This window comes from Diaphorina citri, unplaced genomic scaffold (genome assembly GCF_000475195.1).
Source record: "Diaphorina citri unplaced genomic scaffold, Diaci psyllid genome assembly version 1.1 scaffold134, whole genome shotgun sequence".
Taxonomy (NCBI): domain Eukaryota; kingdom Metazoa; phylum Arthropoda; class Insecta; order Hemiptera; family Psyllidae; genus Diaphorina; species Diaphorina citri.
The window spans coordinates 288,906-316,824 of NW_007377571.1; the positions used below are offsets into that span (position 1 = coordinate 288,906).

The 27,919-nt window shown below is 40.4% G+C and overlaps 4 protein-coding genes across 5 annotated transcripts in view; all 4 read left to right on the forward strand.

The window, feature by feature from the left end:
• The window catches only part of LOC103504818 (agrin-like), a 45,653-nt gene extending 42,803 nt beyond the window's left edge, over positions 1–2,850 (forward strand). The window contains exons 17-22 of the mRNA XM_026820261.1: positions 2–154; positions 657–731; positions 1,092–1,261; positions 1,720–1,831; positions 1,936–2,161; positions 2,718–2,850. Of these exons, the coding sequence (XP_026676062.1) occupies positions 2–154; positions 657–731; positions 1,092–1,261; positions 1,720–1,831; positions 1,936–2,161; positions 2,718–2,850 (869 nt within the window). The remainder of the gene's footprint in view (position 1; positions 155–656; positions 732–1,091; positions 1,262–1,719; positions 1,832–1,935; positions 2,162–2,717) is intronic.
• A 17-nt stretch (positions 2,851–2,867) lies between these two features.
• LOC113465606 (trafficking protein particle complex subunit 10-like) lies at positions 2,868–6,550 on the forward strand. The gene is made up of 5 exons (XM_026820262.1): positions 2,868–3,266; positions 3,562–3,762; positions 4,081–4,293; positions 4,996–5,292; positions 6,536–6,550. The coding sequence occupies exons 1-5, from the start codon at positions 2,868–2,870 to the stop codon at positions 6,548–6,550; spliced, it is 1,125 nt and encodes a 374-aa protein (XP_026676063.1).
• A 56-nt stretch (positions 6,551–6,606) lies between these two features.
• The window catches only part of LOC103504819 (probable metabotropic glutamate receptor mgl-1), a 25,608-nt gene continuing 4,295 nt past the window's right edge, over positions 6,607–27,919 (forward strand). Inside the window, exons 1-5 of the mRNA XM_026820263.1 lie at positions 6,607–6,634; positions 8,707–8,790; positions 9,054–9,239; positions 11,531–11,709; positions 12,929–13,115. Of these exons, the coding sequence (XP_026676064.1) occupies positions 6,607–6,634; positions 8,707–8,790; positions 9,054–9,239; positions 11,531–11,709; positions 12,929–13,115 (664 nt within the window). The remainder of the gene's footprint in view (positions 6,635–8,706; positions 8,791–9,053; positions 9,240–11,530; positions 11,710–12,928; positions 13,116–27,919) is intronic.
• Positions 22,017–27,919, forward strand: part of LOC113465617 — a 9,322-nt gene continuing 3,419 nt past the window's right edge. Inside the window, exon 1 of one of the 2 annotated variants that reach the window (XM_026820270.1) lies at positions 22,017–22,105. The gene's annotated coding sequence lies outside the window, so the exon portion shown is untranslated. Of the gene's footprint in view, positions 22,106–23,165; positions 23,261–27,919 lie in introns of those variants that run through there. The other variant, XM_026820271.1, reaches the window with a different exon arrangement.

Below are 27,919 nucleotides of genomic sequence, written 5' to 3' on the forward strand. Positions count from 1 at the left end.
GCATCCCCCAATCTACGTCTGGAGGAGTCACCCTGTTTATCACACCCTTGTCAGAATGGTGCCACTTGTCAGGATGAAGAGGATGGGTTGTTTGAGTGCCTCTGTAGTCCAGAGTTCACAGGGTACCTTTGCCACACCAGAGCTCCTCCTAAATGTAAGCATCTCTCTCTCTCTCTCTCTCTCTCTCTTTTTTTTCTTTTTTTTTAAAGAGGTTTGATAGAGGGAACTGCAACTGCTAAGGTCTTATCGTCCCGAAATCGAAGAGAGAAGGAAGACTCAATAGGAGAAAGCCAGCCGTTCCGGGAAAGAACATTATCCCTTCAGGATAAAATCCGCCTCGGGCGGGAATTAAACCTGCGGCCTAGCGCTTACAAGTCAGACGCCCTACCAACAAAGCTAACTAGGCTGGCAAGCATCTCTAGATGCCCACCAGCTAAAGAGATGTTAAAGATCTACTTTATTTACCCCTGAAAAAAAGTTCCTCCTTAAGTCAATGATTTCAAAGAATCACCATGTTGATCTAAATTCTAATCTACTATTGTTATTAGTGGAGATGTCAAATTCCCGTCTTATTAATTTCAAAGATGGGACAATTTGAGCTCCTCCCTCTGATTAAGCTTTCTGTTAGGCTGATTTTCTGTCAATTCATTTTCCAGTATACGACACTCCCGCCTTTAACGGAAGCTCTCATATCGTGATGAAAACGCTGAAAGCTTACAACAAGCTCAGATAGGAGAAAGCCAGCCGTTCCGGGAAAGAACATTATCCCTTCAGGATAAAATCCGCCTCGGGCGGGAATTAAACCGGCGGGCTAGCACTTACAAGGCAGACGCTCTACCAACAAAGCTAACTAGGCTGGCAAGTATCTCGAGATGCTTACCAGCTAAAGAGATGCTTTATTTACCCCTGAAAAAAGTTCCTCCTTAAGTCAATGATTTCAAAGAATCACCATGTTGATCTACTCTACTATTGTTACCTATTAGTGGAGATGTCAAATTCCCGTCTTATTAATTTCAAAGATGGGACAATTTGAACTCCTCCCTCTGATTAAGCTTTCTGTTAGGCTGATTTTCTTTCAATTCATTTTCCAGTATACGACACTCCCGCCTTTAACGGAAGCTCTCATATCGTGATGAAAACGCTGAAAGCTTACAACAAGCTCAGTATAGAGATCGAATTCAAGACCAACAAAAATGATGGAATCTTGCTCTACAATCAGCAAAATTTGGATGGAACCGGGGACTTTGTTTCGCTGGCCATTGTCAATGGGTAATTATTTTTAATCTTTAGAAATAGAAAAGGATCTAGTGTGTCTCAGAAGAGAGGTTCAATTAATTTTGTAGATCTACAAAAGTGTCCGCAGGCCTCCAGAAATGTACGGTTCGGCCGCTTTAAATATATTTTAAGGTCGAAACGAGTTCGCTTTTCTTAGAACTTAAATTTCGGCCAAAGTCGCTCAAACAGAGATAGGAAAGAAGGTACGTTTCGGCCGTTATTCAGGACCAAAGCTCCACTATTTAAGACTACTTTATTATAATTTACGACCAATCGTAAATTATGAAACCTTTAATGATTTCTTTTCCAATACCTATCAATTTTACTCGTACTTCTAATAATACCCTAAAACTTAATTGTTAATTTTAACATTTGTAAAAAACAACATTTTTTTTTTTTTCTTTCTTTACCACATTAACAATTTATTCCCATTGTTTCTTCCAGGAGGAGTTAGCGTTTGTGTTGGAAATGTTGGGCGTGTATGAGGAAGCCTTGGTGCAATATGATGAACTAGATGCTCTCTTTACTCAATTCATACTCAACTCGAACTTGGGAGGTGAGTTAGCAACTATTTCACAGAAGTTAGGCAACCTTACGCATGCTGCTGGCTTTTCCCAGCCCCCCTCAGGTTGGGTGAGGTTAATGTGAGGAGACGGGTAGTTTGTCGCAAAATGAAGGGTAAAACCCTCATCACTAAAAACTTTACTTCCCCTCAACGTATTGTACACACCCATTTTCACCGAATCATAGCGAAGCGCTATCATCGTGATGGCTTACTACAGCTGGATAGCGCTGAGACTGTAGGGGGCCAATCGCAGGGAACTCTGAAAGCTTTGGACCTCTCGGATAAAGCTTACGTGGGACTGGTCCCGGATGCTGTTCCGAAGTAAGTTGAGAGATTAATTTCCGTGTCCACTTCTCAAATAAGTCGCATACCTACATTTCTTCTTCTTTGTAACCTTTTCCTAATTAAATAGGGTCACCGTTTCTTGTAAGTCTCTTCCAGGCAGCTCTATTGTGTACCTCATGTACTGATATTTCACAGATTAAACCAAATATCATAGATTATACTTAAATAAATTTGGAAAAAAGGGTTTCTTAATAAAAAGTTCAATAGAATTTCACAATATTTTACTAGTTCAATGAACCACTTGTTAGCCAGCGGCGATAGCGCGTTAAATGGACCAGTTCCCAATAGTTCACTGAAGTTAGGCAACCTTACGCATACTGCTGGCTTTTCTTAGCCCCCCTCAGGTTGGGTGAGGTTAATGTGAGGAGACGGGTAGTTTGTCGCAAAATGAAGGGTAAAACCCTCATCACTAAAAACTTTAGCAGTTATTGAGTGACGTTAAACGCCTTAAAAAGTCAGTAATTTTACAGTATTTTATCAGTTTTCACTATATTGTACCAGTTCGCTGAACCCTTAGTATTATTGTTTCCAGATATCCCCTCTTGGCTGACAAATTTCCAAGTCCCAATCAACTCATGGCAGGGAATCGAGATTCATCCCCACTCCATCAACCTCAGACTAAGAGCGCTCATACAAAGATCTCAGTGTTCTCTGCTAGACTTTAGATCCTCCAGTTTTCACAATGTTTTACCAATTCATTGAACCACTAGTATTGTTGTTTCCAGATATCCCCTCTTGGCTGACAAATTTCCAAGTCCCAATCAACTCATGGCAAGGAATCGAGATTCATCCCCACTCCATCAACCTCAGACTAAGAGCGCTCATACAAAGATCTCAGTGTTCTCTGCTAGACTTTAGATCCTTCCAGATGTACAAAACTGGCATCTACAGGATATCTCAGCTCTCTATCGAAACTCACAAGAGACTCGAGTTCCTGTCGAACGCGTTTCAACCCAAAGTCCTGTTTGAGATCAAGGAATGCATGGCCAGTGTGACTGTGACTCCATTGTCAGAGTTAGTGGCAGGGATTCAGATCCCCATTGAAATCAAAATAGACACTGGGTCTTCGTCTTTACCTAAGGTGAGTAATAAGCCGTATTTTATTATGTGACTTTTTTTTTAGATTTAACATGATTCAATCAAAGAGATTCCGCTTTGAACGTCCACACTTGCTGCCACATAGGCATGTATTTTCAATGTTCATATTTTTTTTTTTCAATTAAAAATTCCCATAGTTAAAGAGTCTGTCTTTCATGTTAAGGGAGATGTTTTAATACATGGGATTTTGTGGGTATTCTCATTAACTGAAAAGTCTCTTTACACCCGCTGTACCCCCCCCCTCCCTTTGTGCTTATTTAATCTTTTCGTGTCCCCAGGGCTCAAAGCTGGTTCTCTCATCGTCCCCGGGACTTAGCTTCCTTCTGGATGAAGAGGATTCTCCCCATCCCCCCCTGGAAACTCAAGTCACCCTATCCCTATCTGAAGATCATCTGGAAGCTTTCAGCACGTCTATCCTACGTCTCATCATGATAGCTGAGCTTCCTCATCAGAAGGACAATACCAAGATTGACCATTCCGTAAGTCCGCGTTTATAAACGACCCTTTCTCCTTCTTCTTCTTCTTCGCCCTTTCCCATGTTCAGATGGGGTCGGCGTTTGTCGTCGGCCTCTTAATCAGCTTTAGAGTGATCGCTTTGAGGCCAACTGGTTTTGGCTAAACAAAATTTTCCGAGTATATGTCCTTCGCACTCAACCTTTGCTATTGATATAGCATAATTAAATTTGGACTAGTCTACTCCCTGTTTATAGTCCCCTAGCTAGACGCTGGTCTACTCTCTGTTAATAGTCCCTCAGCCAGACAGAAACAAGGTATATTCTATTCCAATAAATTTTCAGATGTGGATTAAATGTCCGTGGTCGGAAGAACAGAACCACGTCAAGTTTGCGTTCGAGCTGCCGTTCGCGTGCTCCTGTAAATTACAAACGGTTAACCTGAGGAAGTTCCTGCAGGTCAACATTCAAGGTTATACCAGATTCAACATCAGTTTATTGTCGGCTAATTTGACTTGCTCCGAAACGCTGAAGCCTGTCAACGTGCTCTTTCCTATTGTAAGTATAAGTTTTTGACGTTAAACCATTAAAAAAATCTCCCCTTGAACCTGAGGAAGTTCCTGCAGGTCAACATTCAAGGTTATACCAGATTTAACATCAGTTTACTGTCGGCTAATTTGACCTGCTCCGAAACGCTGAAGCCTGTCAACGTGCTCTTTCCTATTGTAAGTATAAGTTTTTGACGTTAAACCATTAAAAAAATCTCCCCTTTATAAGTAGGTTTAGTAGCTTTGTATCAAAATGAATCTTTATTTATGAAGCTCACTGGCTCTAGCAGTGCAATAGTCCTAAAGCCTAAACTAAAGTGGACGCGGGACACATTAACATAATAATTATCTTCGAATATAATTTTCTTACTTTAAGTAGAGGTCTTCCTATTGTAAGTAGGTAATACATGTAGGTATAAACACAAGTTTTTTCTATTGCTAATACACTTATTTACCTTTACCAATTGCTAGTATACTTATTTACCTTCAGGTACCTTTTCCTGACAAACTTTTTTCTCATTTCGGCAGGCAGTTCTCTCCCCTCCCTCTCTCTCTTCTCTCTATCTTTTCCTTCTCCCTCCCCCTCCTTCTTTCTCTCTCGTCCCTTCTCCCCTCTTTCTCTCTCCCTCCCCTCCTCTCTTTCTCCCTTTATCTCTCTCTCTCCCATTCTATCTCTTTATCAAATAAATAACTAAAATTCTTTCTCCCGCAGAGTATATGTGAGAACAAGACTGCCTCTCTCGTGTGGGAACTTCTGCTCAACAACGCCCAGGAGGACACCATCAAGTACTCGCTGGACAAATACTCCGTGGAAGACAATAAAGAAAACGAAAACCATCCTCTCAACGATATCGTCAAGTTGAGTCCGTCGAAATCGCTCAAGAAACGTGTAGAAAGCGACAGTCCGACGTCCGAAGAGCAGTGCTTTAATTTAGAATTCGCGCTCAATTATTCTTATGAAAACTATTCTAGTCGTTTTGCGTGCCTTTACAATATCAGTAATTATAAGGTGAGATTATCATCATCATTATTATTATAAGGCAATTTCACTCTTTATTGAGGTTAACAGAACAATATGTATACATGATGGCCACACAAGTTTAGTTCATGTTGAGACATTGTCTGATGATTGATGTTGTTGATATTATGACTACTGAGGTCTTATCGTCGCGAAATTGAAGAACGAAGGAGGATAGGATAGGAGAAAGCTATTTGTTTTTTTTTGGTTTTTCCTACAAATAGCGCACGTCCTAAGTGAAAATTCCTCTACAACGGCCACTTTCTCTGTGGTATAATATCTCTAGTAGCGCGGTCAAACTTTCTTGACTTGGCGGGGCGGAGCGCTGCCGCGCTCCTTAATAAGTTATCTCTATGCCTAATACTCAAATACCTGTGATGACTCCTGAATAATGCACTAAGCATTATTCCATACTCTAAATTTAGATCATACTCCGCCCAATCCCCAATGTTTCAATTTTTGTCAACGCGCCAAATTTTTTTCCATCTCTCGAAATTATTTCATTAACCCATTGAAGCATCGGATGTACCTACTACCTTCCTTCCTATTCCAGGGACTCGATTAATGCCCGCGGCGGATTTGAACGTAAACAGATAAGGTTCGTTCTCGGAACGGCTGGCTTTCTATCCTGTCCTTCTCTCTTCGCTTTCGGGACAAAAAGACCTTAGCAGCTACAGTTCCTCTGCCAGTGCTGCACGACTTAAGTATTATTATGCTAAGGCGGTCTCTTCTTGATCCCTCATGTGGCGCGTCCATTTTAGTTTAGGACTATTGCACTGACGACTTAAGCAAGTACACAAGTAAGTAATAAACCATGACCCATGGGTGCCACATCGGGTTAACGTCGAGATAGAGCACGGAGATTTTCTGCTGCTGGGTGCACCTACATACTCTTCCCCTTTTTACATAGGAATCGACCATTTATTTATAATTTTTACCCATTTGCAACTGCTCCATTCTCCTCTTTTAAACGAAAATAGGGCATTAGTTCAATTATTAGGTTTGCCTTGGCACCCGGCACCTGTCACCTGTGGCAACAACCACAGAGGCTAAACCATTCAGATTCAGATTTCAAAGATCAGATTTCAAAACTTCAGAAAGGAAATTGCATTTTTACTTACTTATGTAATATATGCAGGAATATGTTTGGTGAAAAGAGTAAATTTGAAGGGGGAAAAAAACAAATTTATATTTTTTGACTTTCAAACTCTAAGCTTACGTTTTTGTCTTCCAGATCGTGTTGCCTTGATGACGTCACCTCCTAGCTACGGCCATTATTACCAGTACTGTTATTATCCTCATAACATGCACTCCCCCGCCGCCAACCCTCCGGGTAAGTCCGCCGCATTGCCCAATTGGTTTTGAGTTTAGAGGATTACCCCATAAAATTTCACAAAAATCGGACCAGGCAATCGTGAGTTGTAGCGGGACAAACATTCAAAACAAATGCAGAACTGTCGAGCTAAAACATAAACCTAGCCAGCTCAGTTAGCTTGGTTGGTAGCGCGTCTGCCTTGTGAGCGCTGGGCTGCAGGTTCGATTCCCGCCCGGGGTGGATTTTATCCTGATGGGATAATGTTCGTTCGCGGAACGGCTGGCTTTCTCCTATCTTGTCTTCCTTCTCTCTTCGATTTCGGGACGATAAGACCTTAGCAGTTACAGTTCCCTCTATCAAACCTCTTAAAAAAGAAAAACATAAATCTCACCATCTTTGGGGCGATATAAGGGTTTAACATCACATTCAATCAATAACTTAGGTCTTCTCATGACGGGGGCCTTACCCACCATTCGGCGACAAGCTACCCGCCTCCTCAATTTAACCTCACCCAGTCTGAGTGGAGCCGGGAACCCAGCAGCACGCGATTCCCCGGAACGTCACCATTCGGACGTGACTTCTGCACAAGTACCAAATTAAATAATTAATTAGTTCAAATATCTATTCTTATTCAAATTAGAAGAGCATTATTTTATTTCCCTTTTTTCTAACTCCTCATGCTGTGTATTATACTCGTTGGTGTGAGCGTTGTTTATTTGGTGTTCATAAAAAAGTAGGTAGTGTGTACATACTTAACTCCGAAGTCAGCATTCAGTTGTGCCGAGGATAGCTTATTCAGTAAATCATTCTTATTTGGTCAACAACGCAACGCCAACAAGGACTTTTTCCCGGACATCCTAAGGTTTTTTAATTATCTGTAACACAACACTCAGTTTTGTGGGTAAGTATAAGTATGATGAATGTTTATAATTTTTGTATCAAAATGTATGAAACATTTCTAGGGACAAGGACTCTGATTGTTATAATTTCATTCTGTAAATTTCCCTCTGTGACGTGGTAGAAACACTTTCTTTGGCCCATTTTCTTCAAAATCAGAAACCCTTTCGAGAGTTATGGAGATACAAACAAACAAATTTTCCTACAGAGAAAAGATCAGATTTCGTTCAATCAGTAGGTATCTAAAGGTAGAAACACACTACTGTCACGTCACGTGACGTGATAGTAGTGTAGTTGTCCTGAACGAAATTAACTACAATATTATGGGAAAACTTTGAACTACATCTTTCTAACTCCCGATGAGCTTACGTGTGCTCACGTGACGTGATGGTAGTCGTGTGTTTCTACCTTGATACGCTGATATCTACATACCTACTTACGACTGTACCCAGGGTACAGTACCTATACCCTATGGATAGCCTATGGATATGGACCTATTAAAATGATAGATTTGGGCACTGCATTTGACAAAATGGCATAATACCTATTTGCAGGTGCATTGTTGAAGATAACATTTAAACATTTATATTCTAGTCTTTCTTGCTTGGGTGGTACTCAGAGCGTAGGAAAAGCAGTTCAGGAACCGAACAAATAGATGGTCCCCATATATAGACACGGCCCAGGGGCGTACACAGGGGGGTTTATTCGGTCCCATTCTAAAACTATTTAGTATTATTGTTGTTGTTGGACCAGCCTAGTTGTTAGCTTGGTTGGTAGAGCGTCTGCCTTGTAAGCGCTAGACCGTGGGTTCGATTCCCACCCGAGGCAGTTTTTATCCTGAACGGATAATGTTCGTTCTCGGAACGGCTGGTTTTTCCCTACATCGCAAAAGTGTTTTGTACTTGCTGCTAATGGACAGTCGCTTTCGGAATGTAGGACGTGACGTTAACTTTAAGTGATACGCCAAGAGGGGAATGAAAAATACGTGTCGACACGGCGTTGGAGTGAAAAACAGCTTGAGTGTACATCGAGCCTTACGCGGTGAGTAAAGCTCATTTTGCCGCGAAAAGTCCGCCTTGGAAAGTTTGCTTTCTGTGTGCTCAGGCCTTGAGATTACTCAAGATATTACATTTCTATTCTACTCTGTTGTAGGTACTCTGTTCTATTCTATTCTATTATTTGTTCTTCATCAGGTGTTCGTCCTGTGCAAAACCTGGAAGACCACCCCGAGTCGCCGTCATTTGCTACTGGGTCAACCCCCGCCGCCAACCCTCCGGGTAAGTCCGCCGAATTGCCCAATTGGTTTTGAGTTTGGAGGATTACCCCATAAAATTTCATAAAAATCGGACCAGGCAATCGCGATTTGTAGTGGGACAAACATTCAAAACAAATGCAGAACTGTCGAGCTAAAACATGAACCTAGCCAGCCTAGTTAGCTTGGTTGTTAGCGCGTCTGCCTTGTGAGCGCTGGGCCGCGGGTTCGATTCCCGCCCGGGGCGGATTTTATCCTGATGAGATAATGTTTAGATTTTTTTTTTACATATTCTATTATTTGTTCTTCATCAGGTGTTCGTCCTGTGCAAAACCTGGAAGACCACCCCGAGTCGCCGTCATTTGCTACTGGGTCAAATGCTGCTGCTAGGTCTGTTCATATGTGCCGCTGTGAGCGCTGTTATCCTCCTGGAACCCAGTCCGCTGACCTGCTCCGTGATACGGATGGGGACAGGTGAGATTATCGTCGTGAGGGGACAGAGAAGTCCGCCATATAAGTGACTGACCCCCGACTGGATCTTCAAAAGTTGCACAGAATTTACATACGACTTCATTGAGATGCATACGACTTCATTGGGATTAGACGTTGCATACGACTTCATTGGGATGCATACGACTTCATTGGGATTAGACGGTTGTGTGTTGCTTGTACACTCAACGAAACACTTGTAACACATGGTCGGGGGACGGGGGATATTTAGGGAATTGAGATGAAATCGGATCGTAAGAAGTTCAGAATATTCTAAAAGTTGAAATTTACCCTGGTTATAGATACTGTCCAAATGGGACTGAAAACTCCCACCTAAGGACCTCGACCAAAATGTAGGTATTAAAAGAAATTATTTTTGTCTGCTACACAATCATATATGTATGTACCTAATATGTTTTAATACCACAACAAGGTATTTACGTAGGAAGGTGGGTACATTTTTAGTCCGTCCTTCCTTTATTAAATTACAATACTACTAATAAAAGGTATAGTGGACGGACCATTGTTAACTATGACCTAAGTACCACAATATGTTTAATTAGGTAGGTATGCATTATTGTGTTTGCACGTGAAACCTACATTTATGCATATAGATAATAATTACAATTCCGAAAATAACTCTATGTTTTACTGAACTGTTAGTTGTATGTATTTAACCCATCAAATATACGAGACCTTGTTTAGACTGCTGGGGTAAAGGGACTTTTCAGTCCTATTCGGGCAGGATAAACAAGATATATTCTATTCTATTTCTGCAATCATCGCGGTATTCACGTGTGACCTGTTTTTACTTTTTACTCTTTGAAAGCTCGATACCTACTTAGATTCCATTTCCTTCTGGGAGATTTTTTCATTTTGCGAAAATTTACCATTTTTTCGAGGTAAAATTTACATTCCCTTTGTGTATAGTGACTATAGTGAGTAGAACTGTTAGATATGTATACAGGGTGGTTCGTGATTTGCGAACCACGCTTATATCTCAGAAACGGCTGGGAATTAAGGAATGAAATAAACGGCATCATTTATACACGGGTAGGTAGGTAGGTAGGTATAGGTACATATGTATGTATCATTTAAAATAATTTGTGAATAAATAATTAAGTAATTAAGGACATTTACCCACATGTCTAGGGCCCGTAACCCTCCATGTTGTATGTAATATTCACATTAGTTTTTTAATTAAATTAGTAGACACTAACCTACCTACATGTCTAACTCTTATGTCAAGAATTTACAATAAGTTAATTAGGTAGGTACATACCTACCTACATACTTGGTTGGTTAATTGATGACAATAATGACAAAACTGTAGGCGCCACAAAGTTGAATGAAATGTTTATGTGATGACAACATGAAGATTATTTCAAGAATTTTAATGCCAAGTGAATAAAAAACCATTTTTAGTCATACCTACCTAAGTGTCATAACTTTTTTTTAATGTCTATAACTTTTTTCATCTTTATTTTTTAAGTTTAATCAAGGGAACTTGTTGAATTTTTTCAATGGTCTCTCTTACTTTTAAATCACTGATTAAAGTTTTTTTTTTTCATTCCATATCTCTGGTCTGAATCAGTGGTTTTGTGGAATTTTCTGCATACCCTATGCCGGTTCGACACTTTTTCATGTTGACTCACTGAAATAAAATTTATCGTTCGAAGATACTAATTGACAGAGGACATAAATTTTGTGCGTTTATCAGTTTAAGCCTAGTACACACCGGAAACACTTGGGAACAGTTGCGCAAATGTTTCAGAAATAAGTCTGGAGAGTAAAGAGTAAACAAAAAGTTGCTTAATTGTTCACTTTTTCATGTTGACTCACTGAAATAAAATTTAGCGTTCGAAGATACTAATTGACAGAGGACATAAATTTTGTGCGTTTATCAGTTTAAGCCTAACACATGCCAGCCTAGTTAGCTTAGTTGGTAGTGCGTCTGCCTTGTAAGCGCTAGGCCGCGGGTTCGATTCCCGCCCGGGGCGGATTATACACACCGGAAACACTTGGGGACAGTCGCGCAAATGTTTCAGAAACAAGTTTGGAGAGTAAAGAGTAAACAAAAAGTTGCTGGATTGTTGCAAATGCAAATACATTTATGGACTGTCGAGGATTACGTTACGAATGGTTTCTTTTCTGTTTAATGCTGTCCAGTTATCTACCTAACATTTGTATCTCTTTTGTTTTCCAGGGCCGACCTAATATTATATCTCTTTTGTTTTCCAGGGCTGGCCTAATATTATATCTTTTCCAATTTCCAGGGCTGGGCTATGCCATTGTGTTCTCCACTCTTCTGGTGAAGTGTGTCTTCCTCATTAGTCTCAACACAGGCGTGTATCTACCAGCCCCGTATCAGGCCCTGTTGCTCTTCTTTGCAGTTACCACACAGCTCGTCATTGGTACTCAGTGGCTTCTGAATGACCCTGCTGAGATATCCGATGTAAGTCTGCGCCGTAGCATGCCCGTCCCGTAGTATGTCCCTTGTCACATGGGCGAAAGGGACACGCGGCGAAAATCGCGGGTTGAATTTCCGGGTGGGCGAACTTTATCTTAAACAGATGAGGTTCGTTCTCGGAACGGCTGGCTTTCTCCTATCCTTCTCTCTTCGATTTCAGGACGATAAGACCTTCATTGGTTAAGGTCCCTTCCTTCAAACCTTCTTTCATTTGAAAAAAAAAGGCTTGTAACTAGAAATTTGGGTTGTGTTTAGTTCTTTTGGATCCTTTGTATTGAGTGAATTGAGTCACTAGGAAGGTATAAAAATGTCGCAAAAAGCTGTACCTGTCAGGTCTACCTGATAGTGAGTGGCTGGCCTAAGTGGACGGATAATTTTTTTGAAGCTATGTAGCTAGGGTATTGAACAGGACCAGCAAGCTCAGGCTTGGACAGTCATGGACAGCTAAGGCTTCTATCCATCAAATTCAGATAAAGCATTTATCTCCATATCTCATTTGTATGTCTGTATCTGATGCAATAAAGAACTTGATGATTTTATCCAAAAAGATAAATTTTTTGAAGCTATGTAGCTAGGGTAATGAACAGGAACAGCAAGCTTAGGCTTGGACAGTCTTGGACAGCTAAGGCTTCTATCTATCAAATTCAGATAAAGCATTTATCTCCATATCTCATTTGTATGTCTGTATCTGATGCAATAAAGAACTTGATGATTTTATCCAAAAAATTACGTATGTGTGTGTGTTTAATTATTAATTCGCCAGTGGTTAACCCGTCCTTTGTATGGGATCAGCGCGGCATAAGAGGCATAACTTCGAATCGCCGCTATTTTGAATCAGGATGGAATGCGACAGTCTATTACAGTTTTACAGTCTTCTTTTTCTTCAGACAGGGTCGTAATTTTTCGTCAGCCTCTCAATAAGTCCTGGGGTGATTGTTTAGTGCTGATATTTGTTTTGGCTTGTAACTAGAAATTTGGATTGTGTTTAGTTCTTTTGGATCCTTTGTATTGAGTGAATTGAGTCACTAGGAAGGTATAAAAATGTCGAAAATACTCAAAACTCTGTTGTTTCGTGCTAGTATGGCCTGGGCATTTATTAGAATTCTTGACGTTCGAGCTCCTCCCAGCTCCCATAAATAAAATAGGAATGATTACCTATTACTATTATATAATATACACATACATTTTTTTCCCTCTCTTCCAGATTCCAGGAATCCAGGGCACCTTCTGTTCGACGTCCTTCTCCCACATCCTTCTCTCTCTTGTCTACTCCATGTTCCTCATGATAGCCGTTACCGTGTTGGCCATCCGTTCCAGGAACATCCGGGATAACTACCGGGAGATCACCTTCATCGGACTCGCCCTGTATTGTGTCATACCCGTGTGGATGGGTGAGTGGGAATGAACTTGGCGGTGTTTTTTTCACCATTTGTGTTTTTTGACGGGGATCTCAGTACTTTTTATGGAAGCTTGGGGAGCAAGCGTTAAGCGCTAGGTCTCAGTTGCGTGTCCTGACTGGACCAAAATTTATCCTAAGAAAAATAGTTCTTCCCGGAACGACTGGATTTCTCCTATCCTGTCTCCCTTCTCTTTTCGATTTCGGGACGATAAGGCCTCTGTAGTTTACAGCTCCCTCTATTGAACCTCTAACACCCGTATTTATGACCAAAAACACTCGGTCTCAGATCAGTCTTAAACAAATTTTGGCCAATCAGATGTTTGGAATTGATGCTTGAGCACTTGCTGAGTGCCAGCATTTTGTTCATAAATATGGGTGTTAAGACTAGGAGAAAAAGAGCTTAAAATTTAAAAGTTTCTATCTATGAACAAAAAGCTGTCCAACCCCTGAGCCGCCCATCCCTTGCGCCTCCCATGGACCGAATTCACAATGCCTCCAGCCTGGCGCTGGAACTGAGCACGGAATTCTTCATGATTCATCACGAGCCACCTTTGGCTCCTCCCACCTACACGCCCCCGCCGCCCCTTGTACATAAAACTTTGGCCACGCCCCCCTCCAGTGTAAATATTTTGCGGCGCGAGGTCTGGGTGATGCCGCTCTTTGTGTTGTCGTTTCTGACGATGACGCTGATTGCCATGTTTGAGGTAAGCGAAGTCCTGTCTTTCATTTCGCGTCAATGCGGCATCAACTCGACGTTCACTCTGCGTCAGGAGTAAGAGTAAAAATTCTATGTAGTAAGTCCACAATACACAATAGTTAGGTGTACGACAGATAGTGAAGATGTAAAGACCTACCTACTCGTATTTCATTCTGATTTAGACTTATGGGAAAATGATGAATAGGTAGGTAGTATAATCAAATATGTGTAATATGTACCTATAATTATAATATGTAGGTATAATCAAAAACATCATGTTGTGATAGACAGATTTGTCCTTCATCCTTCCGGGTACCTAATGACAGCCTCTAGCCCTCTAGTACTGGTCTTGCATGCTGGAGGTTCGGGTTCAATTCCGGGTGGAATCATTTTTTACCCAAGAGGTTTGACAGAGGGAATGTAAAAATTATGGATAATCAACAAACATGACATCTAGCGGAGACATCGCAAAAGTATTTTGTACTTGCTGCTAATGGACAGTCGCTTTCAGAATGTAGGACGTGACGTTCACTTTAAGTGATACACCAGGAGGGGAAATGAAAAATACGTATCGACGCGGCGTTGGTGTGAAAAACAGCTTGAGTGTACATTGAGCCTTACGCGGTGAATAAAGCTCATTTTGCCGCGAAAAGTCCGCCTTGGAAAGTTTGCTTTGGGTCTTATCGTCCCGAAATCGAAGAGAGAAAAGGAAGACGGGATAGGAGAAAGCCAGCCGTTCCGACAAAGAACCCCATCTGTTGAGGATAACACACGCGGAGATTATTAAATTTATGAGGCAATTGTGGGGCAGGTTTAAGCCGAAAGTTACTCTTGGCTACTCATGCAAATAAATACTAGGTAGATACATATGTAGGTAGGTGGGTTTTAAGATAACCTATCTAACTACTCCAGCGAAATTTAGGTAGGTAGGTACATGCCTATCTTAAAATTTCCTCTCTATAGGTACACACCTACCTACACATACGAGTATCTATCTTGAGATTTCCTATCTATCTACCAGTGAAATTTTGCTGAAAATTGTTTCCAGAGCCCGTGAAATTCTCAAATCCACTCGTAGGATCCGAATATAAATCTTCCTGAGTTGAGCGATTAAAATGAAAACGGCACACTTCACTTGCCATCTTGCCAATACTGGATGGTCCAAGAAAAATGGTACCGAGATCGCCATCACCACAGCAAATTGAATGAAATGGTACACCGATAGATCACTTGCCTCGAAATTTCTAAATCTAAATGGCGGAAAAAGCTCGAGACCTAGGTCTGTCAGACCACCTGTGAGACTTGGGTCTGAAAATTTTCTCGCCACACACGTTCCTTAAGGCCAACCACTCACCATCAGGTAGACCTGACAGGTACACCTGAATCTTGACCGCCTGTTCAGGTATACCCTGATAATGAGTGGCTGGCCTTATATTCCCCACCCCGGACGAGCCTTTATCCTGAACAGATAAGGTCGTTCTCGGAACGGTGGCTCTATTCTATCCTGTCTTCTTTTATTCGCTTTCGGACGACACAGAGCTGCTTAGCAGGTATACAGTTCCCTCTATCAAACCTCTTGAAAAAAAAAAAAAAAAAAAAAAAAAAAAAAAAAAAAAAAAAAGATGAGTGTTTCACCGCCGTTTTTATTTCGTAGCAATGAAACAACTTTATTAAATTACAATAGTACTAATAAAAGGTATAGTGGACGGACTATTAATTGTTAACTATAACCTAAGTACCACAATATGTTTAATTAAGTACATAGGTATGCATTATTGTGTTTGCACGTGAAACCTACATTTATGCGTATAGATAATAATTATAATTCCGAAAATAACTCTATGTTATACACAGGTAGGTAGGTACATATGTGAGTATGTACCATTGAAAATAATTTGTGAATAAATAATTAAATAATTAAGGACATTTACCCACATGCCTAGGGCCCATAACCCTCCATTGTATGTAATATTCACATTAGTTTTTTAACTAATTAAATAAGTAGACACCAACCTACCTACATGTCTAACTCTTATGTCAAGGATTTACAATATTAACTGTTCGGTTTAACGATTTGAGATTGATGATTAACTGTTAGGATTAACGATTGAGATTAAGAGCTCGCTGTTTGGCGTCTTGCTGAGCTCAGATTCGTAAGAGTGATCTTTCTACTGTAGCATGAGGCTGAAGAAGAAAAAGTAGATTGAGATGAAAGGTGGAGAGAAGATAAAGAAAATAAAGAAGGAGAAGAAGAAGAATAAGTAAAAGAAGACGGAGGAAGAGAAGGAGGAGGAAGGGAAGGAGAAGGAGGAGGAGAAAAATATAATGATCAATTTCAGCCCAAAAAAACAACAAGATCAATGGTAGCTAATTCTTTTATAATTTCATGTCAGGAAGTACTCGAAGAAAGAAATTCCACACAACCGCACACAATTTATTCAAACTCGCGTACTTGTAATTCGTTCTCGGAACGGTGTGCTTTCTCCTATCCTTCTCTATTCGATTTCAGGACGATAAGACCTTCGTTGGTTAAGGTCCCTTCCTTCAAACCAGTGGCATAGCGTGTATGTATGGCGTGTATGGCGGCCATACAACTCAAAAGTTCACTCTAATGCCCATAAATATTAATGGCATGTACTTGTAATGAAGTTGTTTCCTGCCGTATAGCTATAGAACAGTCATGATATTCCTTACAGAAGCTGCTAATTAATCGGTTCACATGATTATTGACTACCGGACGCATTGTTAACTTCGATTCGATGAGAAACTGACCGATTTGTTTAATAAAAATAATAGTGCTTATTTATACTGCCCGCATAGGACTGAAAAGTCCCTTTACTCCAGCAGTAGGCTACTACTATTATTGCGTTCGATCGCTCATCATCGGCCGTTCATCGTTCGAGTTACTGTAAAGCTGTGTCCACGTATAGTTCACGGCCGTCGCGTCGACGTCGATCCACATCGATCGACGGCCATCGACTATGTGTGGTCTCACCTTAATGATTGTAAAGTTGTGTCCATGCAGAAGGTCCCGGGTTCGAATCCCACCATCGACAAAAATTTGTACTCGTTTTTCGATTGCAAATATTTCAACCACAGTCCCATATTCTCCATATCCATAGGAATTGTAGTCTGAGTGGAACACACTTTGAAGGTAGGTAAGATGTTTAGAGCTTTATTTCTACTGCCTCGGTGGTGTAGTGGTCAAGGCGCTCGCCTGGTAAACAGGAGGGCGTGGGTTCAATCCTAGCCGAGGTTTGGGGATTGTTCGTATGTATAAGTATCTAATGTTTGTGTTGTATTGGTGATTGTTGGGTTTTGGTTTCTGGTATGGCTCAGGAGTTAACTGACTTGCTTACAGCACATACGACATTCCAAAACTACTGATTGCTTATCTAAGAAATAACGGGGAGGTGACTTATGTGGGACCCATACTTGAAGAGAGACCCCTGACTTAATGTCAATGATAGTCGATGTGTCTTTCTCATTCGCCTTTTCCCGTGTTCAGACGGGGTTAGCGTTTTTCGTCACCCATTAAGGGTCGTCACCCATTAAGGGTCGAGCGGATTGGAACACATCACAATGCCTTCAGGCACACTCTATTTGTCAAGGGTCTAGTTTTACCTTGCTCTTGGGATCAATTTAATTTGAAGAAACCCATTTATTGAGCCCTAAGATGATCGCTTTTGGGCTGACATTTGGTTTTTGGCTACACAAAATTTAATACAAGTGGATGATGTCCTTCGCACTCAACCTTTGCTTTTTCTTTAGCAAGGTAGATTTGAGGCTGGTCTACTCCCTGTTTAAAGTCCCCCAGCCAGACTAAGCTGGTCTACTCCCTGTTTAAAGTCTCCCAGCCAGACTAAGCTGGTCTACTCCCTGATAAAAGTCCTCCAGCCAGACTAAGCTGGTCTAGACCCCCAGCCAGATTAAATGTAGATGTGTACTGGTCACAGTACCATTGAGTGATAATGATAATATGTTGTCGAGCATGGCAAACATTTAGCCAAATGGTGGCATTTTCGCCAGTATCTTCCAAGCTAGGAACTTTTCATGTTGAAAGGCTCAGAAGATGACAATGCTACTGAGACGGGTTCCATATTTGGCGGGTCTCCCCTACACTGTCTCGAGTCCAGCCAGACTAAGCTGGTCTACTCCCTGTTTAATGTCCTCCAGCCAGACGAAGCTGGTCTACTCCCTGTTTAAAGTCCTCCAGCCAGACTAAGCTGGTCTAGACCCCCAGCCAGATTAAATGTAGATGTGTACTGGTCACAGTACCATTGAGTGATAATATGTTGTCGAGCATGGCAAACATTTAGCCATTTTCGCCTGTATCTTCCAAGCTTGGAACTTTTCATGTTGAAAGGCTCAGAAGATGACAATGCTACTGAGACGGGTTCCATATTTGGCGGGTCTCCCCTACACTGTCTCGAGGACCCCCAGCCAGATTAAATGTAGGTGTGTACTGATCACAGTACCATTGAGTGATAATATGTTGTCGAGCATGGCAAACATTCAGCCAAATGGTGGCATTTTCGCCAGTATCTTCCAAGCTAGGAACTTTTCATGTTGAAAGGCTCAGAAGATAACAATGCTACTGAGACGGGTTCCATATTTGGCGGGTCTCCCCTACACTGTCTCGAGTTCTGGATTGGTTACCAAGTGTCCTTGGTCACGTTCTTGTGTTGGGGTGACTACCATACATTCTAGCTACAACGTTAAGACATGTTGCCTGTGTTATGGAAATAGGCACATAGGTAATAGGTAGGTACATAGGTAATAGGTAACTAGGTACTTACCTAAAATGGTTTCATCCACTCTTACTCAACCCAACCCAAATTGCCTACCAAGTCTTTAACCTCCTCATTGCCAATGTCCACAATTGTTGACATCTCCTCTGTAGTTATAGAATACCAAGCAGATTTTGACAGATGTAGTGCCCAATGACCAATGTCCTCAATTGTGGACATGTAGTTTTGTAATGGCTCAATACCAAGAAATTTTCGGAAATGAAACTTTGAAAAAATTTTGAATTTAAAAAATAGAGGTGTTTTAAAATAGGTTGGAACAATTTTTTTCAGGTACTTTTTTCTTCTTTCTAGTATAAAATCCCTCTGAAATGTGTCCTCGTTTGTGGACATCGGTAAACTATCCATGCAGTCATACAATTTTCTACTTCTTTGTTGTATATTTCAGAGCATATTCTTTTCTCTTCTACTTATTCATAGTCTATTCTGTTCTACCTCTACTTCTATTCTATTCTATTCTATTCTAATTCAAATTCGAAGTTCTCATTCTAACACCACTGTGTGTGTAACTGATTACGCGATCTCCCGTAGGGAAGAGTTCAAGGATCTCCAAGGATTTTCGTCTCCTGGCTATTCTGAGAGTCAATGACTCCCCCAGAAGCTCTTAACGTCTGGGTCCTCTTCTGATCCTTTTCTAATGCCAGTTCTCAGGTCTCTATTGAAACCATCTTCCCTCCCGGCCGAAGATTCAATGGAATAGACATTGGTTTACCCACCGGCGTATCGGTTAACGCTAGATAGACACATATACTTCAATGGAGCAGTTGCAGTTGGGTAAAAATTATGAATAAAAGGTCGATTCCTACGTAAAAAGTTGTGAAAAATCCAAATCTGAAGTCAAAACTCCGAAAAAGTAACTTTAAAAGGTCGAAAATTCAATTTTTAATTGCCGTTCTAATTAAAAAGTTCAAAGAGTTGTGACGTCAGACTTAATGTCAAAATGCGCAGAAACGCTTGCGCACAAACAAACAAAGCGGGAGTCATGAGTTATGACGTCATCGCCTACGGGAGCATATGTCGTGACGGCAAACTTTACGATTTATCAGTATTATTTAAATCGATTTATCTCGGTATCTAGAAGTCGTAGAAGAAAAAGAAAAATTCCATTGGTCCTCATTTTTCCTGCTCTATGACTTTGAAACATCACACAAGTAAGCGCAACTGATCTATTACTGTATTCCTTAATTTAATTTACTTACATAATTATAAAAAATGTTCTGTGAGTATTTATTGAATAAACGAGGCTTGAAAAGAACCTATCACTGGCTCTTGCAGATACATGAATCTCAAAGAAATATGTATCCGTTGAAGGTATCACAATAAAACACAATATTTTAAAACCCAGACCAATTATTTGTTATCCCAAGCTTTGTGCTTTCAATTGATTTACTAGAGCAGTGCTTTCACTCTTCATGTGTTGAATGTCTTTTTGTATCTGCAACAAGTTTTCTCCAATGTTTTTACTACACAATAGATCAATTTGTTCTTCTAGGTTTTTCATTTCTTTCTTCAAGTTACCTATTTCTGTAACAACTTTCACAATATCATTACAATCTGTATGAAGAGTAACTAAATATTTGTACGCTTTTCTAGACATTTCATCTCTAGAAACATCCCTGAATATCATTTCATCAGCTAGAGTAAAACACCGTTCTATTTTACCATTCACATTATTTAGCTGTTTTTGTACTTGCTTGGTATCATTTATTATCTTGGAAATATCAAGATCTTGCTTCTTTATGTTGTTGATAATCTCCAAGATTCTTTTGGTGTATGAGGATCTATTGACAGATTTCTTTGGCAAGTTCTCATTTAATTTATTAAAGGCCAGAGTTTTGATTTCGGGAAAATGATGAACAGGTATAATATCATCATTCATTTTGTTGTGATAGACAGCTTTGTCCTTCATCCTTCCGGGTACCCTATGTATGACAGCATCGAGCCCTCTAGTACTGGTCTTGCATGCTGGAGGTTCGGGTTCAATTCCGGGTGGAATCATTTTTTACCCAAGAGGTTTGACAGAGGGAACTGTAACTGCTATGGTCTTATCGTCCCGAAATCGAAGAGAGAAGGAAGACAGGATAGGAGAAAGCCAGCCGTTCTGACAAAGAACCCCATCTGTTGAGGATAAAACACGCTTATTAAATTTATGAGGCAATTGTGGGGCAGGTTTAGGACCAAGCCGAAAGTTACTCTTGGCTACTCATGTAAATAAATACTAGGTAGATAGGTAGGTGGGTTTTAAGATAACTTATCTACCTACTCCAGCGAAATTTAGGTAGGTAGGTACAGACCTATCTTAAAATTTCCTCTCTATAGGTACACACCTACTTATATATATCTATCTTGAGATTTCCTATCTATCTACCAGCGAAATTTTGCTGAAAAATTGTTTCCAGAGCCCGTGAAATTCTCAAAGTATTCCATCTTCCAAAATTCATCTACCCTTCACCACTTACATACTGATACATACTTAGCTAAGCTAGTTAGGTATTGGTACCTACCCACATATCAGGGTTTATACGCGACCTCTGGAATAACTGGAAAACCTGGAAAAGTCATGGAAACTGAAAATCGGCCAAAAAGTCATGGAATAGTCATGGAACATCGTGAAAATTTAAAGAAAACCTGGAAAAGTCATGGAATTCGCCACCCGGTCAAAAATTATTAAAAATTTTCAAATTAAATATCAAGTTTTTTTTCCGAAAAACGGCCTGTGGCCCATTCCCCCTCATATTCCTTGACGTTCTGCATATTGCATATTTTACTTAAATGAAGGGGTAATCTTGCTGATTTTTAAGTACCTCCGCCCCCTAATTTTCTGAAAAACTCATGGAAATTTCCTGGAATAGTCATGGAATTTCATTCCGGGAAAAGCGTATAAACCCTGCATATGTAGGTATGTACCTAATTATACTCAAAATAATCTAATAATGGAGCGAGCCGAGGAGCAGAAAGAACTGCGCAGAAACGTATGCGCACAAGCACATTAATGTGTTGCCTGCGAGCGAGCTTTGATGTGACGTCATTGTGTACAGGAGCGTATGCCGTGACGTCAAATTTACCGGTATTTTTTAAATCGATTTATCTCGGGATCTAGAAGTCGTAGGAGAAAAAGAAAAATTCCGTTGGTCCTCATTTTTCCTCCTAATTCTGATAGTCTTCCTTCTGACTGTCCATCTTCTTATTTCTTCTGTTCTATCTACCAGGCCTAGGCTTGTGTGGGCAACTCTTCTATGTTACATCCTCTGACTAGAACGAATTTCTTACGCAAGACAAACAAAACACATCACTATCTTCATTATTCCCAAACAGTATACCTAATATCTATCACTTACTTATTATTTCATATTTAATAATTTAATAAAGACATTCTTCATTTGATTTCAGTTACCATTGAATGAACCTTGTGGATAGAATCTGCCACAAGGATGGGAGGTGACAATCGACCACTACAACTCTCGCTAATCCTCTAGAGTAAGTCTCGAACCCACCAACCTCCAGAGTGTACAACCAGGACCATATTTAGAAGGGGACAAGGGGGCCCTTGAGGTTAAAAAATCTCCTCCTTTACTGTAGAATAGAATAGAATATATAACACAGTACAAACCAGAGGGAGACTCCGTACTCCGGAACGACTGTACTGTAGGTCAGACTCCGAAAATTTGGAGCAATCGTGTCGTGGGAACACTCTCATTTAAAAATTAGGTGCACACACACTATCCGGAAGACCTGACAGGTGCGGCTGAAAAGGTCCGAATGTCAGGTCTACCTGATAGTGTGTGGCTGGCCTAATTCTGATAGTCTTCCTTCTGACTGTCCATCTTCTTATTTCTCCTGTTCTATCTACTTCTACTAGGTAATTGTGTGGGTAACTCTTCTATGTTACATCTTCTGACTAGAACGAATTTCTTACGCAAGACAAACAAAACATCATCACTATCTTCATTATTCCCAAACAGTATACCTACCTAATATCTATCACTATCTAGGCACCTATTTACATTATTCCCAAACAGTAGGTAATATCCATCATACCATACACTGATCATACCTATCAGCCATTATGACAGAGTGTTAAATAGGAGACTGCCTATAGACATGATGAGATGAGCGTGAAACCATACAGAGAGTAACAAAAATCAAGTCAGTAGCAAGACTGCCTATAGAAATGATGAGTCCACACACAGATTAAAAAAAAAAAAAAAAAAAAAAAAAAAAAAAGTCGCTGGTTTTAAAAAAATGTGCAAAATAGAGACTTGAAATTTTGGTATGTATCTTTCAAATGTGACAAGGATGCGACACGAAACTTTTGGTTAAGACCGGTGCAACGCTTGGCGGAATATTCACCGCTTTTTGGCGGTTTTCGGTGTAATTTAACAATATCTCGGGAACAGTATAAGCTAAAGACTTGATACTTGGTATGTAGTTCACAAATGTGACAAGGATGCAACAAAAAACGTTTGGTTGAGATGGTTGCTGCGCTTGGCGGTATTTTGACCGCTTATTTCATATTTAATAATGACATTCTTCATTTGATTTCAGATACCATTGAATGAACCTTGTGGATAGAATCTGCCACAAGGATGGGAGGTGACAATCGACCACTGCAACTCTCGCTAATCCTCTAGAGTAAGTCTCGAACCCACCAACCTCCAGAGTGTACAACCAGGACCATTTATTTAGAAGGGGACTAGGGGGCCCTTGAGCTTAAATTTCCTCCTTTACTGTAGGTCAGACTCCGAAAATTTGGAGCAATCGCGTCGTGGGAACACTCTCGTTTAAAAATTAGGTGCACACACACTATCCGGTAGACCTGACAGGTGCGGCTGAAAAGGTCCGAATGTCAGGTCTACCTGATAGTGTGTGGCTGGCCTAGTTCTGATAGTCTTCCTTCTGACTGTCCATCTTCTTATTTCTCCTGTTCTATCTACCAGGCCTAGGCAATTGTGTGGGCAACTCTTCTCTGTTACATCTTCTGACTAGAACGAATTTCTTACGCAAGACAAACAAAACACATCACTATCTTCATTATTCCCAAACAGTATACCTAATACTAATATCTACCTGTACCTGTAATAAACTACCTCTAGCTCTATGCTATGCCTAAATTACCATCTTCGTCTTTACAATGAGATCAATAGAGAGATTCCCAAAGATTACAAAAGACGAGTAATAATCGAATTTCCAACCAGGGCCGTTCTCAGGGAGAGGAAGGGGCTCATTTTTCCTGCTCTATGACTTTGAAACATCACCCAAGTAAGCGCAACTGATCTAGTTGCCTGTGTTATGCAAATAGGCACATAGGTAACTAGGTACTTACCTAAAATGGTTTCATCCACTCTTACTCAACCCAACCCAAATTGCCTACCAAGTCTTTAAAATTTAGCATAGGTAGGTAACTAGGTACTTACCTAAAATGGTTTCATCCACTCTTACTCAACCCAACCCAAATTGCCTACCAAGTCTTTAAAATTTAGCAACCTTTGGCTAATGTAATAAAGCTATAATAAGTAATCAGTAGGTAATTATTGTTATGATGGTACTGGTGATGTCAAACATTATTACACCATAAATAGTAATTACAACTAGTTACCCACTAGTGCCGCAAAAATTAGGAATATACCTAAATAAAGTAGGTAATTAATTAAAAAAAAAAAAAATGTAGTAAGTAAAGCTATAATAAGTAATCAGTAGGTAATTATTGTTATGGTGATATTGGTGATGTCAAACATTATTACACCATAAATACTAATTACAACTAGTAAGTCTTTAAAATTTAGCAACCTTTGGCTAATGTAGTAAAGCTATGTATAATAAGTAATCAGTAGGTAATTATTGTTATGGTGATATTGGTGATGTCAAACATTATTACACCATAAATACTAATTAATTACCCACTAGTGCCGCAAAAATTAGGAATATACCTAAATAAAGTAGGTAATTAATTAAAAATAATAATAAAAAAAAATCAGAGATTAGCGGGGTGAAATGTACACATTAATTCCGATTTCGATAAAATTTGGCTGGATAAACCATAATTATTAGTACCTATCCAACATATGTGAGTGGTAAGTAGTAGTTATAACTTCCATTTCAATTCTTTATGAACAGCTGGTAGCTGGTGCTCTTAGTACCTACATAGATACGCGTTGGTATTATGCTATGCGTCAAAACACAATCACTTCTCTATGGACCAAATTGCCTTGGATCGAATTCAATCATAGATCACACCAATAATCACTGTGACATAATCACAAAATAATCAACTGTTGGTATACCTATATGTATCTGAGATTCAATCAGTAGACGTTTTTTGTTTGACAATAGGATAGAGAGAGAGAGAGAGAGAGAGAGAGAGAGAGAGAGAGAGAAAGAGAGAGAGAGAGTTCTCAGGGGGGGGGGACATGGGGGTTTCGCGTGCCCGATAAGTCTCAGGCCCGGACTCTTCACGGGGGGGGCCGAAACTGCTTGTTGCAGGCCCTTTTGAAACCTAGATCCCCTTCCAGAAAGGAAAATAAAATACGAGTGCCAGGCTAGTTAGCTTGGAGGGTAGCGCGTCTGCCTTGTAAACGCTAGGTCACGAGATTCCCGCCCCGGGGCGGATTTTATCCTGAACGGATAAGGTTTGTTCTCTGAACGGCTGGCTTCCTCCTATCCTGTCTTCCTTCTCTCTTTGAATTCGGGACGATGAGACTGTAGCAATTTTAGCAGTTACAGTTCCCTCCATCAAACCTGTAAACCGAACAAAAAGTAGGAGAGTAGCTAGGTAGGTAGGTACATATTTAATTTATCTCTAAAACTACCTAATAGGTAAGTATTATTGTTTGTAAAAAAAAAAAATTCTAGGGGATTCTAAACAGTAGAGGCCCATTGTTGAAGCCCCCCATCCCCCCCGGTCTGTGACCGACCCTGTTTGCAAGCTTTATTCTGAAATGGTCTACCATCACAAAGACATGGAATCAATAGGAGGTTGCTACACCTGTATATGAAAAGTTATTCAATATTCAATAGTTTTTTTGTTCCTGGATGTACACTTAAACAGTGTTATTTTCTAACTAAGTACCTATTTGCCTACATGCCTAGGAGTCTAATAGATACCGTAAACTGAGGTGACTTTGCACCACTTTTACTCAAATTTTTGGATACCTTGTTATAACTTTGCAACCAAATAGTTCTCAGCAGCCGAAAGTTACTCTTGGCTACTCATGCAAATAAATACTAGGTAGATACATATGTAGGTAGGTGGGTTTTAAGATAACCTATCTAACTACTCCAGCGAAATTTAGGTAGGTAGGTACATGCCTATCTTAAAATTTCCTCTCTATAGGTACACACCTACCTACACATACGAGTATCTATCTTGAGATTTCCTATCTATCTACCAGTGAAATTTTGCTGAAAATTGTTTCCAGAGCCCGTGAAATTCTCAAATCCACTCGTAGGATCCGAATATAAATCTTCCTGAGTTGAGCGATTAAAATGAAAACGGCACACTTCACTTGCCATCTTGCCAATACTGGATGGTCCAAGAAAAATGGTACCGAGATCGCCATCACCACAGCAAATTGAATGAAATGGTACACCGATAGATCACTTGCCTCGAAATTTCTAAATCTAAATGGCGGAAAAAGCTCGAGACCTAGGTCTGTCAGACCACCTGTGAGACTTGGGTCTGAAAATTTTCTCGCCACACACGTTCCTTAAGGCCAACCACTCACCATCAGGTAGACCTGACAGGTACACCTGAATCTGACCGCCTGTCAGGTATACCTGATAATGAGTGGCTGGCCTTATATTCCCACCCCGGACGACCTTTATCCTGAACAGATAAGGTTCGTTCTCGGAACGGCTGGCTCTATTCTATCCTGTCTTCTTTATTCGCTTTCGGGACGACAAGACCTTAGATCAGACCGCCCGTCAGGTATACCTGATAATGAGTGGTTGGCCTTATATTCCCACCCGGGACGAACTTTATCCTGAACAGATGAGGTTCGTTCTCGGAACGGCTGGCTCTATTCTATCCTGTCTTCTTTATTCGCTTTCGGGACGACAAGACCCTAGCAGTTATACAGTTCCCTCTATCAAACCTCTTGAAAGAAACTTCTTCCCGATGATTCAAAAGGAAGCGATTTCCTAGCCAATGCATAATTTCGGTGAGATAGGAAAACACTTCAATTTAATCTTTGGGAAGGAGTGATCACCTAAAAATCTTAAAATTCTTCAGCCATCTTCAACCACCCTGTAAAGTGAATCTACTTTTGAAAATCGTCTGGGCCGTCGTTCTGCGTGAGGGAGCTCTCAGCTCTTCAAGGTTTAGGTTTAGGCCACTGGAACCATCAACCAGAATTTACTGATCCTGCCACGCTTCGCATCCTCGCGATAATCAGAGCTTAAAACTTCGCCAGAACCGACCAGGTAGCCGACATTGAAGTTAATTAAGTGAAATTAACGAATAAGATTAACTGTTCGGTTTAACGATTTGAGATTGATGATTAACTGTTAGGATTAACGATTGAGATTAATTGCTCGCTGTTTGGCGTCTTGCTGAGCTCAGTTTCGTAAGAGTGATCTTTCTACTGTAGCATGAGGCAGGAGAAGGAAAAGTAGATTAAGATGAAAGGTGATGGAGAGAAGATAAAATAAAGAAGGAGAAGAAGAATAAGTAAAAGAAGACGGAGGAAGAGAAGGAGGAGAAAGGGAAGGAGAAGGAGGAGAAGAATACCTATAATGATCAATTTCAGCCCACAGCGCGCGTTTGCGATAATGGCTGATTCGGGAATTCGGTACACGGGTACAGGAAAAAACAACAAGATCAATGGTAGCTAATTCTTTTATAATTTCATGTCAGGAAGTACTCGAAGAAAGAAATTGAAAAGTAGATTAAGATGAAAGGTGATGGAGAGAAGATAAAGAAAATAAAGAAGGAGAAGAAGAAGAATAAGTAAAAGAAGACTGAGGAAGAGAAGGAGGAGGAAGGGAAGGAGGAGGAGGAGGAGGAGAAGAATATAATGATCAATTTCAGCGCACAGCGCGCGTTTGCGATAATCGCTGATTCGGGAATTCGGTACACGGGTACAGAAAAAACAACAAGATCAATGGTAGCTGATTCTTTTATAATTTCATGTCAGGAAGTACTCGAAGAAAGAAATTCCACACAACCGCACACAATTTATTCAAACTCGCGTAATTGTAATGAAGTTGTTTCCTGCCGTATAGCTACAGAACAGTCATGATATTCCTCACAGAAGCTGCTAATTAATCGGTTCACATGATTATTGACTACCGGAC